General features: G+C 37.5%; 1 protein-coding gene across 2 annotated transcripts in view; it reads left to right on the forward strand.

Moving 5' to 3' along the window:
• TRIM33 (tripartite motif containing 33) overlaps positions 1 to 13,346 on the forward strand; it is a 117,899-nt gene that overhangs the window by 67,589 nt on the left and 36,964 nt on the right. For both annotated transcript variants that reach the window (XM_066353504.1, XM_066353505.1), the window contains exons 5-6: positions 8,320 to 8,436; positions 10,921 to 11,035. In XM_066353504.1, the coding sequence (XP_066209601.1) occupies positions 8,320 to 8,436; positions 10,921 to 11,035 (232 nt within the window). The remainder of the gene's footprint in view (positions 1 to 8,319; positions 8,437 to 10,920; positions 11,036 to 13,346) is intronic.

Here is a 13,346-nt window from a genome sequence, read left to right on the forward strand (position 1 = left end):
GCCCGACCGGGATCCACCCGGCACGCCCACCAGGGGGCAACGCTCTGCCCACCAGGGGGTGATGCTCTGCCCCTCCGGGGCGTCACTCTTTGTGACCAGAACCACTCTAGCGCCTGGGGCAGAGGCCACGGAGCCATCCCCAGCGCCTGGGCCATCTTTGCTCCAATGGAGCCTCACTGCGGGAGGGGAAGAGAGAAACAGAGAGGAAGGAGAGGGGGAGGGATGGAGAAGCAGATGGGCGCCTCTCCTGTGTGCCCCGGCCGGGAATCGAACCCGGTACTTCTGCGCGCCAGGCCGATGCTCTACCACTGAGCCAACCGGCCAGGGCCTATATTTGGTTTTTTAAGTTAAGCCTCTTTATTATTTTTAGTGATTGTGCCAGGGCTAATGATATGCAGCTTTAATTTAAAGTCTACTAAAAATATTGTACTGTTTCTCACTTCACAAATATAGTAACCTTATATAAGAATTGTTTATCAAACTCTTATCCTTTGTACTAATGCCGTATCAGTTATTTATACATACATTATAAACCTTTCTCTAGATTCTCTTATCTTTCTCTTCAGACTTTATTTATTTTTAAAGTGAGAGGAGGGGAGATAGACAGTCTCCTGCATGCGCCTGGACCGGATCCATCCGGCAACCCGTTTGGGGCTGACGCTCGAATCAACCGAGCCATCCACAGCGCCTGGGGCTGACACTCGAACCAGTCGAGCCACTGGCTGTTGGAGGGGAAAAGAGAGAAGGACAAGAGGGAAGGGGAGAGAAGCAGATGGTCACTTCTGTGTGCCCTGACCGAAGATCAAACCTGGAACGTCTGCACGCTGGGATGACACTCATACATTGAGCAAACCGGCCATCTTGATTGTTGTTCTAGCAGGCAGTTAAATTACTGGCTGATTGATTACCTTGCTTTCTGTAAGCTTGGTTTTACACTTGGGAGGGATAATCTGTGGAAAGCCCAAGGTATTTCCCAAGCCTCTAACTTGGTTAGACTTACCTTCTAAATTCTGTTTCTTGAAAGAGCATGTGAAGGCTTTTGTTAGGACAGGATAGGCCTAGGGTAGAACTTCAACTATAGTTCTTTCGTGCTCGTTTTGGCAGCACATGGACTAACTGTAGTTCTTTCCTTTAAGGTGTGACCTTTCTAGTCTCTTAGGTAGATGCCTGGGAGGTGAACAATGTCTCTTCCCCTAATGGCTCAGCTGGAATTCTGTCTCCCAGAACTGCTTGACCTCTATCTAGTTTGTTACTGCATGACCTCATCCTGGGCATCTACAGCCCAGACATTGCGAATGGACTTGTGAGGAATTCACTTCTTCTGTATCTTCTTTTCCCCACTCCCAGTCCTTAGCCTCACCCTGCACAGCTCACTCTATTCCAGTACCCTGCTTCCAGGATTCCAGGTGCTCAGTAGTCCTAAACCATGATTTCTGCCTCCTCAGCTCAAAGAGATCCAACTCTCTTGTGCCAGTTATCATGAAATTGTCTATAGACACAGAGGCAAGGTGATTGTGATACTCCAAAGGACTGCAGAATTTCTCTGAAAAATAAGTTTGGCAAAGTTCTCCAATGACCGAATACCATTGCCTTCTGTATTTTTGTCTTGCTTTATAGTTTTTGGTAGCAGGGCTAGTCTGGTACCTGTTAACTCTGTCATGGCTGAGAGTGTTACCTTTGCTTTACCTTAATATTTTCTATCCCTGATTGCAGTTTTGTGTATATAGTGAAAGAAGGGAGTTTTTATTTTTATTATTATTATTTTCTTTCTTTTTTTTTTGACAGAGACAGAGAGAGAGAGAGAAACAGATAGGGACAGACAGACAGGAAGGGAGAGAGATGAGAAGCATCATTCTTCATTGCGGCATCTTAGTTGTTCACTGATTGCTGACCTGGGGCTTCTGCAGAATGAAGGACCCCTTGCTTAAGCCAATGACTGTGGGCTCAAACCTTGGGCTTCAAACCAGTGACCTTTGGGCTCAAGCTCGCGACCATGGGGTTATGTCTATGATCCCATGCTCAAGCCAGCAACCCCACAGTCAAGCTGGTGAGCCCATGCTCAAGCTGGATGAGCCCACACTCAAGCCGGCAACATTGGGGATTTAAACTTGAGTCTTCTGCGTCCCAGTCCAACACTCTACCTACAGTGCCACTGCCTGGTCAGGCGAAGAAAGAGTATTTTTTAGATTTTTTTAAGCATCAGTATAGTTTTAAAAGAGAGTGGTTACTTAAAACCCAATATCAGGCATTTTTATTAAAGAGTAAGATGGTTTATAATGGTGGTCACTTGAATGGAACTATGTATATAAGTAAAACTTCTCCAATATATTTTCCTAAAGAAATAGCTTTTCTTGGAACTAGTTCTTTAAATTTAAAAAATGATGGATGGACAGATGGATGGACGGATGCCTATCCAGATAGATAAGCTTTAGAGCAGATACTTTCAATCCTGTATATCATTACAGTCAAAACTAGTGAACACATTTATTCCCCAGAATTTCATTATCATATGGAAAGATATTTATGCTAGGTAACTAATTTTAGGCCTACAGTTTACAGTTTTCTTTTAGTGCTTTGCTCCACTCTCTATCTATATTCCTGTGTACATAACTTATCTTTTCCCTTAAAGCTATGTTAAAGATTTTTTCTTTATTGCTGGCTTTACGAAGTTTGGAAATAACATACTTTAATGTAGTTTTCCTCATCTTTCTTGTGCTGGGAGGGTGTTGAGCTTCTTAGATCTGTAGGTTTGTAGTTTATATCAAATGTGAAATATTTTATTCTATATCATTCCAATATTTTTTTCTCTTCTCTTCTCATTTCGGAGATATCAAATATATGTATATTAGTGTTATTATATACTGCTCACAAAAATTAGGGGGTATTTCAAAATGAATATAAAGTGACAAAAGCATTTGATTTTTTTTATTAAACAGAACATCAAAAAAGCAAACGACAAGTCAAAGAAAGTTGTTTGATTATGCAAATGAGATGCAAAACTTTTATTTCATTGGTAAAATGCACTGTACAACAGGCTGAAAGTACTGGAGTATCTGCAAGTTCTCTGATCCCTTAATTTTTGTGAGCAGTTGTCACCAAATTTACTATTCCACTGGAATTTGCCTCTCCTCCCCATTTTTTTTCTCTGATCTTGGATGGCATTAACTGCAGATTTGTATGCTATAGAAGAAAGTTAGTGAATTTGAAGACGTCAGTAGAGGTACCAGCTTGTTCTAATGAAATGTTATATAACTGAAATACCAGCTTATGTTACCATGTGTCCTTTGAGATTTAATTAAAGTTGGCTTTTATTTTTTGTTCTATTTAAGCGAGAATCTTAATGTCTTCCCCAAGCTTTCTCGAAATTTTCACCCCTTTATGTTTTCTTCTTGGTTGTTTTGTGGTAAAAATTCTTCCTAAATTCTGATAGCTATTACCATTTCCTCTTCATTATAAATATGCCTTAAATAAGGAATAAAACCTCACCCTGGCCGGTTGGCTCAGTGGTAGAGCATCGGCCCAGCATGTGGAAGTCCCAGGTTCAATTCCCATCCAGGGCACATAGGAGAAGTGCCCATCTGCTTTTCCACCTTTCCCCCTCTCCTTCCTCTCTATCTCTCTCTTCCCCTCCTGCAGCCAAGGCTCCATTGGAGCAAAGTTGGCCTAGGCGCTGAGGATGGCTCCATGGCCTCTGCTTCCGGCACTAGAATGGCTCCGGTTATAGTGGAGCAATGCCCCAGATGGGCCAAGCATCTCCCCCTCCTTGTGGGCTTGCTGGGTGGATCCTGGTCAGGTGCATGCGGGACTCTGTCTGTCTGCCGCCGCTGCCCCCCCTTCTCACTTTGGAAAAATACAAAAAAAAAGAGGAACAAAACCTCATTTAAACATATTCTCTAAAACACTATGTGCATGATAGGCTTTTTGTTGTTGTTGAATGATTGAGGTTTTTATATTTTAACAATGAAATTCATTTAAAATTACTGCTAAAACCAGCAGTGATGACTAAGCCTATTGTGAAGATAGTAAGATAATCATTAAGTTTTTCTAAAGATTAAATGAGAATTCATGTATATTTACAACAGTCCCTGAAAACACATAAGTGATAAGTTCTCAAAACAGGCTTGCTATTGTTAGCTATGGATTCCTAAATCTTTAAATAAAATATGATGTTTGGGATTTTTTTCAAAATCTTGAGGGTAAAGTGGGTGGATGTTTTGACAGAATGGCTATAAATGAATACCATATTTCCCCATGTATAAGATGCACCTTTCCTGAAAAATTTGGGGTCTAAAAACTGAGTGTGTCTTATATAATCTATAACTGAGTGGTTATAGATTATTTTACGTTCATTTCCTGCTTTTTTGCACTTGTTTTTGTGCTCATTGTTGAAGACAGAGATTCATCATCAGACACAGATGAGCACAGGCTAATAATGGATGGGAGTTTTGACAGTGATGAGGAGTTGTATGAATTTTATGGTGAATGAAGCTTGAGCTCAATAACTTTATGTAATACATTTTTCCCCCCAAATTTTGGGCCCCCAAATTAAGGTGTCTCTTATACATGGGGAAATATGGTACTTTTTGAAAGTGTAAAAAAGTTTTAGTGGAATTTGAATTTCTAATGTATATTTGAAATTTCATGTAAGTTTTAAAATGGACTAACTGAATTAAGAAAGAAACTGAGTCAGAATCTCTTCTTTATCTCTAGATACTCAGTTTGGGTACAAAGGAAGTGCCAGAGTAAAATCTAAACAATTCTTAATACACACTGACAATTACTAAGAATAATACTGCAAACTTGGCAAGAAGAATAGTATCCCTGTGCAGCTCAGGACCTAGTAAGACTTTAAATGTATATTTATCAGTTATAATTTGAAGTTATTAGCTAAGTGATTTATAACCTTTTAAAAATCAAACCTTTTATTATTCATTTCACATTCTTATGAGAACATAAGTAAAAACTTTAGCAAACTTCTTTAAATAATACATAGTATATTTATTAATAAGAGACTAGCTTATAAGCATGATGGTTAATTCTATTCAAAATCAGAATAACCAGTGGTTTATTTTCTATATTCATTTTGAGGTGAAAAGAGAAATAAATTTAGACAAGATTTAATGTAATCAATTACATTTTTGTAATTTTGATTCTAGTTGACCTTTCTACCAAATGCTTTCCTTTTTGCTGTCATATTCAAACTCTATATCAAAAGATCTTTCGTAGCCCTGGCTGAGTAGCTCATATGTTTAGTGCCTTGTCCTGATATGCTAAGGTTGCGGGCTTGATCTCGGATCAGGGCACATACAAGAATCAACCAATGAATGCATAAATAAATGGAACAACAAATCTCTCTCTCTTCTCTAACATAATTTTAAGAAACCACATTATTTTAAAAAACTTCTCACAATGTAAAGCTTGTTAAGTCAAAAAGGTTAGCATGGTAATCTCATATTCCTACTTTATTTGTACCGATTTAACAAAGTAAAAAATTATTTTAGGCATAGAGAAATTATGGTAAATGTAATTAATCAAATGTTCTTCAATGAAGGACATAGTCTTTGGGACACCTAGTTAACAGTAGAATCTCTTTTAAAAGCCTTTTAAATGAGGCCTGACCTGTGGTGGTGCAGTGGAGAAAGCCTCGAACTGGAACTCTGAGGTTGCTGGTTCAAATCCCTGGGCTTGCCTGGTCAAGGTACATATGGGAGTTGATGCTTCCTGCTTCTCTACCCCTTCTCTAAAATGAAAAAAGAGAAAAAGAAAAAAAGCCATTTAAATGAAAATACCCACATGCTTTTGTATTGTTTTAATTAATATCTGATACAAGTTATAATGTGCTAGACTATATTATAGACAGGGGTTTTTTTTCTTTTTGTTTGTTTGGTTTTTTTTTTTTTCTTTTTGTATTTTTCTGAAGCTGGAAATGGGGAGAGACAGTCAGACAGACTCCCGCATGCGCCCGACCAGGATCCACCCGGCACGCCCACCAGGGGCGATGCTCTGCCCACCAGGGAGCGATGCTCTGCCCCTCTGGGGCATCACTCTGCCCCTCTAGGGCATCGCTCTGCCGCGAACAGAGCCACTCTAGTGCCTGGGGTAGAGGCCAAGGAGCCATCCCCAGTGCCCGGGCCATCTTTGCTCCAATGGAGCCTTGGCTGTGGGAGGGGAAGAGAGAGACAGAGAGGAAGGGGGGGGGGTGGAGAAGCAAGTGGGCGCTTCTCCTATGTGCCCTGGCCGGGAATCGAACCCGGGTCCCCCGCACGCCAGGCCGACACTCTACCGCTGAGCCAACCGGCCAGGGCCGTTTTTTTTTTTTCTTTTTTCTTCTTTAAAAGTATTCTTAAAAGTTGTAAAATGGTAAATTTTAATACATATTTTGCTACAGTAAAAAATTCTTGCTGCACAAAATGAAAGCCTCACTTGCCAGCTGTCTGTGATACTGATTCCCATTTTGTTCTACACTTATCCTTTCACTGCCTCCTATTCCCCACCAACCAGCAAGCTCCTTTATGTTCACTGTATTGCCTCTCCTCCTGTATTTACCTTCACTGAGACTTTCCCTGAAGACTCGAACATCTGGATGCTCACAGTCTTCCTCTTCATCTCAGTACCTGCTATCAGTGATTTCCATATCCTCATAGACAATTACAACTTTGCCAGTACCTTGAACTCCTCAGTTTTAATGACCTTTTTTGACTTTGCCTTAGCCAGTTTTTAGGTTATATTATGGACTTTACTTAAACTGGAGCCATATGAACTCCCAAACCATCAAAGGGGCTGATTTCTCTGACAGGGTCCATTGTTCAAGTTTTTGTTTAGCTATATCCACTAGTGCCATGCTCTGATATTTTATCTGAGCTACTGTCTTAGAGTTCCAGTAGTTCTGTTCTTCCCCTTCTTTCTTCTTCTTCTTTTTTTAACAATGTTTCTTTTTATTTTTAATCATTTTTATTTTTGTATTCATTTTTTTAGAGAAGAGAGAGAGAGAGAGAGAAGGGGGGAGGAGCAGGAAGAATTAACTCCCATATGTGCCTTGACTGGGCAAGCCCAGGGCTTTGAACTGGCGACCTCAGTGTTCCAGGTCAACGCTTGATCCACTGTGGCACCACAGATCAGGCACCCCTTTTCTCTTCTTAAGGTCTTTTATATCCTAGTCTGATGATTGTCCTAGAATGTGTATCTCATTATTACATCTTGGTAAGAATTCTTCAAGGGTTTCCCATAACTGAGAAAATAAAATCCAAAGATTAGCACTGTTGTCCTCAGCCCTTCATAGTCTGGTTCTGAATTTTATTAGTTATTGTCTCATATTCTGACCTTTGCATGGCTTCCTTTGGCTAAATTGAAGTATTTGTAGTCCCCAGTAAGCCTGTGCATTTAGCATAGGATACTACTGTTGTGACTCCTGTGACGCTTTCCTTGGCATTGAGACAAGACTAAGGCACTGTGTTCTTTTTTCAGACTGTGTATACCTCCATTATAGCTCTTATTACAGTGTGCTATCTTTTTACATTTGGGCCACTTTATTACAAGCAGATGAACAATAATAGATTTGTTATTCATATGTCTCAATTATATAGAAGCCCCAAAATATTTGTTAACTTAATGAATTTACACAAAGGAAATAAAACTAGCAAAGAAAATCATTCCACCTGCCTAGTGACCAACAAACTATAGTCTTTACTTCCAAGTCTTAATTTTCACTACTGTAATGTTAGAAAATCTTAACATTCACCACTCATATTGATGGAGTAAAACTGGTGCCAGTGATTTTTTTATTGCTATAATCCTTTTGGAAAAGTTTAACAATATATAGCATCCAGAACTGAAAAATTTAAGTGATGATGGTAAAAATAAAGACAAGATGCAAAATTGCATGTGCATAATGGTTACACTGGCCTCTAAAGGTGCATAATAAAAGACTAAGAAATTTCATGTTACAGTGGTGTTGGAAGTATGAGTGGTTCTGTTACTTTTGAAAGCATTTTCTGTAATGTGGTATTTATGATATAAAATGTCTACAACTGATGGCTAGTATTTGTATTTTTAAAGATATGTAATCTTGAATCAAAATTGTAATGTAATAATATTTGAACAATTTTTTGAGTAGTAGTTTTAATCTTACAGTAGTTTTTCAGGGTTTGGTCAGATGAGGAATTGGTAGTTAAAAGTTGCTGCTGATGAAAGGTATTATGTGGCCAACATAGAATATTGATCATATGAGTAAGGTTTCAAGTTTTATCCATGAAGCAGTTATTAATTTCCAAATTCTTACAAATATCCTGTCTTAAATGTGGTTTTTGTTTTGGTTTTAAGGTACCAGTTTTTGGAAGAAGCTTTTCAAAACCAGAAAGGTGCAATTGAGAATCTTCTGGCTAAACTTCTTGAGAAGAAAAACTATGTTCATTTTGCAGCTACTCAAGTGCAGAATAGGTAAGTGTGTTGCCTTAAAACTATAGTTTTACATTAAGGATTATTAAACATAAAAGAGAACAGAGGGAAAGGGGATGATAGGATAGGATTAAGCTGAAGGGGAAGGGGGGAGGGCACCATCAAGAGGGGGGCAAGGGAGATGTTGAGGGGAATACGGGGGAAGGGGGATACATTCGGGGCAACACTAGAATCTAAACACAGTAAATTAAAATCAATTTAGAAAAAGGATTATTAAACACAGTGGGTCCAGTTTAAATTTGTTTTATTTTATATTAATGTTAAGCATATTAAAAATATTTTTTGAAGAGGTAAATTGTATGAGTTTAAGTTTGGATTATAATATTTGTTAAGTGAAATAAATTTGAATAGTCTTTTAGGATACATCTTTGATAATTTTATAATTAATAAGACTAGTCTTTGTAAGTAAGCCTTAGTTAAATGTGAAAATGCAATTAATAGAGGGTTAAGTTATAAAATATTAATCAGAGACTAGCAGACACAGTGTAGAAGAGAGAGAATATGGAAAGAGGTGGACATATTTATTTTCTTGTTTATAATATAAGCATTAAAAACTGTACTTCTTGGTTGTGGCCGGTTGGCTCAATAGTAGAGTATTGGCCCCATATGTGGATGTCCTGGGTTTGATTCCTGGTCAGGGCACACTGGAGAAATGACCTTCTGCCTCTCTCCTCCTCCCCTCTCCTTTCTCTGTCTCTCTCTCTCATGATAAGGGCTCAAGCCATGGCGGCCATGGCTCAACTGGTTCAAGTGCATTGGCCCCGGGCGCTGAGGATGGCTCTGTGGAGTCTCTGCCTCAGGTGCTAAAAATAGCTTGGTTTTGATCATGGCCCCAGATGGACAGAGCATCAGCCCAGACAGTGGTTGGCAGGTAGATCCCGGTTGGGGCACCTGTGAGAGTCTGTCTATCTCCCCTCCTCTCACTTGGAAAAGAAGAAGAAGAAGAAAAAAATAAGTTGCAGATAATATGTAAACACATACTAATCATGGGTGGTTAGTTATGGATCTGTCAGGATGTTTGTATATGCTGATGTTGATGATACTGGAGACGATCACTGTCTTCTCATACACTACAGATGGCTGGCTGTCCATTTCAGAGAAAGGATAAGGAGTTGATTCACATGGCAGTTTCATATTTTTGTCTGTATGTCTTATACATATTTTGTATTTTTTTGCACGTTTTGTATATATGTTCTTGAATCTAGAGATTCCTGAACCTAGAGAAGTTGAACAGAAGTTTGTTTTATAAGATTACGAAGGGTTGAGATTGATGATTTAAACTTCAGAAAGCTTTAAAGAAAAGTATCAAAATCTCTAGTGATATTTCCCCTTTTAGACCCATTTTCTGATGACTTGCCTCCATTTTTAAATGTACATTTATTTTTATCTTCCTCTACAATTGAAAATATAGTGAAACCCAGTGAGAATCTGACTGTGGCTCACTGTTCTCTGCTTTCAGCATGCTAAATGATTTCACTGTTTGGCAAAGTCATTTTGAGTCTCTTATGTCTTATCATTAGTAATCATTCTCATTTAAAAAATGTTTTGCACTGACTAAGCACAGAATTGAATAAAATATTTAAGTGCCCAATTAAGCACTGATATACAAAGGAGGGGAAACTATGTTATTATGATTGAGTATATTGAAGTTACTCAAATTTGAATTTGGCAAATGAAGGTCAAGTCAATGGTTGATAGTGTGGGTTATAGTTTGTACAGAAATAGTGTGTGTAAAAGTTGATGGTTTCTTATTTTATGGTTGCTTAGCACTTCATTTATGTATGTTGGTGGGGTTACCCTCTTTCTATTTTGGAAATAGGAAGGTATCAGCTGGTTCATATTTGCAACTAAAACTTTTCCAGCCACAATGGGAGCTTATACCTATTGCTAAACACCTAATTGCTATTTAAAAAGAATGGATTGAAATTGTTTTATGCCTTTAACTGTATACAGTAAGAAACAATTTTTAAGATCTATGAAAGGGATGTATTAGAACCCATATTGGAAATGGTTAAGTTATAAATGAAAATTAATGCTTCTGAGCTCAATTCCTACTATTTTAAAAGATAATTATTGGTTTTAACATTGTTTTCTTGCACATTGTTCTTGAAAAGCATTAAGGTTAATTAGAGCAGGTGTGCCAGATTTGATACTAACCAACAATCGTTGATGTCAGGTGTGTATATATCATATTTATGTTACAGGAACTAAAGGAGATTACCATTTAGATGAATAAACTGGCCTTTTAAAATTAAATTAAAATGACTAAATGTTTAATCCAATCTTTTTTCTGTATATATAACTTATTAGGACCAAATTGAGTGGACAGTTCTGCTGAAACATAAGTTGTACATTTTGACAAAGGTTTTATTTTAATTTCTCAATTAAGTGCCTTATTGGATAAATTTCTGTAACAGTTGATTCAGACATAAATTGATAACCTAATGATGCATTTCTTTTATTCAGGATAAAAGAAGTAAATGAGACTAACAAGCGAGTAGAACAGGAAATCAAAGTGGCCATTTTCACCCTTATCAATGAAATTAATAAGAAAGGAAAATCTCTCTTACAGCAGCTAGAGGTATGATTCAAAGCAAAATCAAACAAAAACTGCTTGTTGCTCTTAAGCTGTTTTTTTAATGTTTATTGAAAGTTCTTTTAGATTGGGAGGATATGGAAGTAAACTGGAAAAAAAACAGTTTTTTCATGTTCTGTTGGAAAATAGACCTATTTTCGAGTTAGTTACTTTGCACTACAATTTAATACCACTTATTTTAGCTGTATAAATTAGGAGGAGGCAGTGTTGTCCTGTTAGGAATGAAAGAATCATTACTAAATGCAATGTAAATGAAGACAAGGCTGACCCATCACATTGTCCCCCAGCCCCAGATTCTCAGTTTAACTTTCACATACAGCTATACACTTACTAATAGTTTTGTTATATTGGGTCTTTGTTTTGCATTTTTGAGATTGATACATAGATATAAATTTCTAGATGAGAATTCAGTCAATTTGTGTAACCCAAATTAAGTTTAATCTAAGATTCATCTCTACTCTCCACAGTTTATTGGTTCTCAAAATGTTGTGCTCTTAAGTAGGCTTAGATGATATAGGGTTGTATTTTCTGCACTGTTGAATAGTAACAATTTAAACTGTGAGTACTGCCTGATCAGGCGGTGGCGCAGTGGATAGAGTGTGGGACTGGGATGCAGAGGACCCAGGTTCGAAACCCTGAGGTTGCCAGCTTGAGCGCTGGGTAGCTGGCTTGAGCGTGGAATCATGAACATGACCCCATGGTCACTGGCTTGAGCCCAAAGATCACTAGCTTGAAGCCCAAGGTCGCTGGCTTGAGCAAGGAGTCACTTGCTTTGCACACCCCCCTGTCAAAGCACATATGAGAAAGTAATCAATAAACAGCTAAGGTGCCTCAAGGAAGAAAGAAGTTTCTCATCTCTCCTTTCCTGTCTGTCTGTTTCTATCTGTCCCTCTCTCTGACTGTCACAAAAAATATAAATAAACTATGTGAGTATTTGATTATTTAACTTCATTACTAAAAACCTCTAGTTTCCATAGTAGATTACTTTCTGTTCCACTTCTGCAGAAAACACTAGATACATTAGACTCATGGTTACATACAAATGAAAGAAATTATGTCAGTGTAGTGTAATTTCTGAATTTCATCTTTCCATTGAGATGCAATTGTGAAATTAAAGGTACTCTAACATGTATTGTTAAAATGGGTGGTCTCTTTTCTCTTATACATTTATTCAGTTGCACTTAACCCTGATGGATTTTTGTTTTCAGAAGGACTGTGTGAAGAGAGAGCACTGAGCATGCAATGATTTCAATACCTTTTAACTTACTGTAAATACATTTTAACTATAGGTTTAAAATAATGCTTTTACACCGTGTCAAGAATTTTGGAATTAATAGATGCCTTTTAATGCCTAGTGGTAAATCTGCCACACACTCCTAACATACTGATAATTTAAACAGTAGATGTTTTCTAGTGTAATATGTTCCGAAATAGAGTGTTTTCTAAGTTTTATAAGAGGGGTGATTTCCCGAGAAGTTGTCAAACTGTCAGTTGAAAACTATTCATTGATATATATTATAAAACAATAATATAAATTTTGTTTTTTAGGGAAAGCAAAAAATTTTTTTTTGTTTTCTTAGGGAAAAAATTGTCCAGTAAACCAAGTTTAGTCATTTTTTAAAAAAAGTGGTTAAGAACAAGGTAGATAGGTTGTTCGCTGAATGTCAAAATATGTAGTACGTCACCTGTCTTTTCTGGGAATTTTGCTTCCCAGAAAGCAGTTTATTTTTCTTTTGCTGTATTTCCTCCAGATTAATCTTTCCTTCAGCCCTCACTCACTTACTCTTTTGTTCTTTATGAATTTTTGTCATATCAGAAATTTTCCTAACCTCTACTCTCAGAGCTCTGGAATTTGTCTTTCTCATTTTGTCTTTAAAATGAGTATTTAAAAAGATTTGAATATCAGCCTCATGCCATACCAGTAGGTGGCACTGGTTACAGAACATTTTCTTTGGCCTGAAAAGTGGAGTAAGTTCAGGTTACATAAATTCATTATACCATAACTCTATAATGTATTAGTCTAGAAAGACACTACCTTTAACAAAGACAGTTCATCTTTTGAAAGAAAAAAGAGATATAATTAACATTAACTTCTCTATATGGAATCTCCTTATTTAGCCTAGAGAACTAAGTTTTAGGACTACTATTGTGTGTGACTTTTCCTTTGAGTGTAGGCTCATTGAATACTGAGGAGCTTATTAACTTACCCATTTTTAAAAAGAATTATAGGTATTGTTCATTTTCAATAGAAAAGTATGACTTGATTTCTTTCATATAGAATTCTTGAGTGAATCTC

The sequence above is a fragment of the Saccopteryx leptura genome, chromosome 11 (assembly GCF_036850995.1).
Source record: "Saccopteryx leptura isolate mSacLep1 chromosome 11, mSacLep1_pri_phased_curated, whole genome shotgun sequence".
NCBI classification, from domain to species: Eukaryota; Metazoa; Chordata; class Mammalia; order Chiroptera; family Emballonuridae; genus Saccopteryx; species Saccopteryx leptura.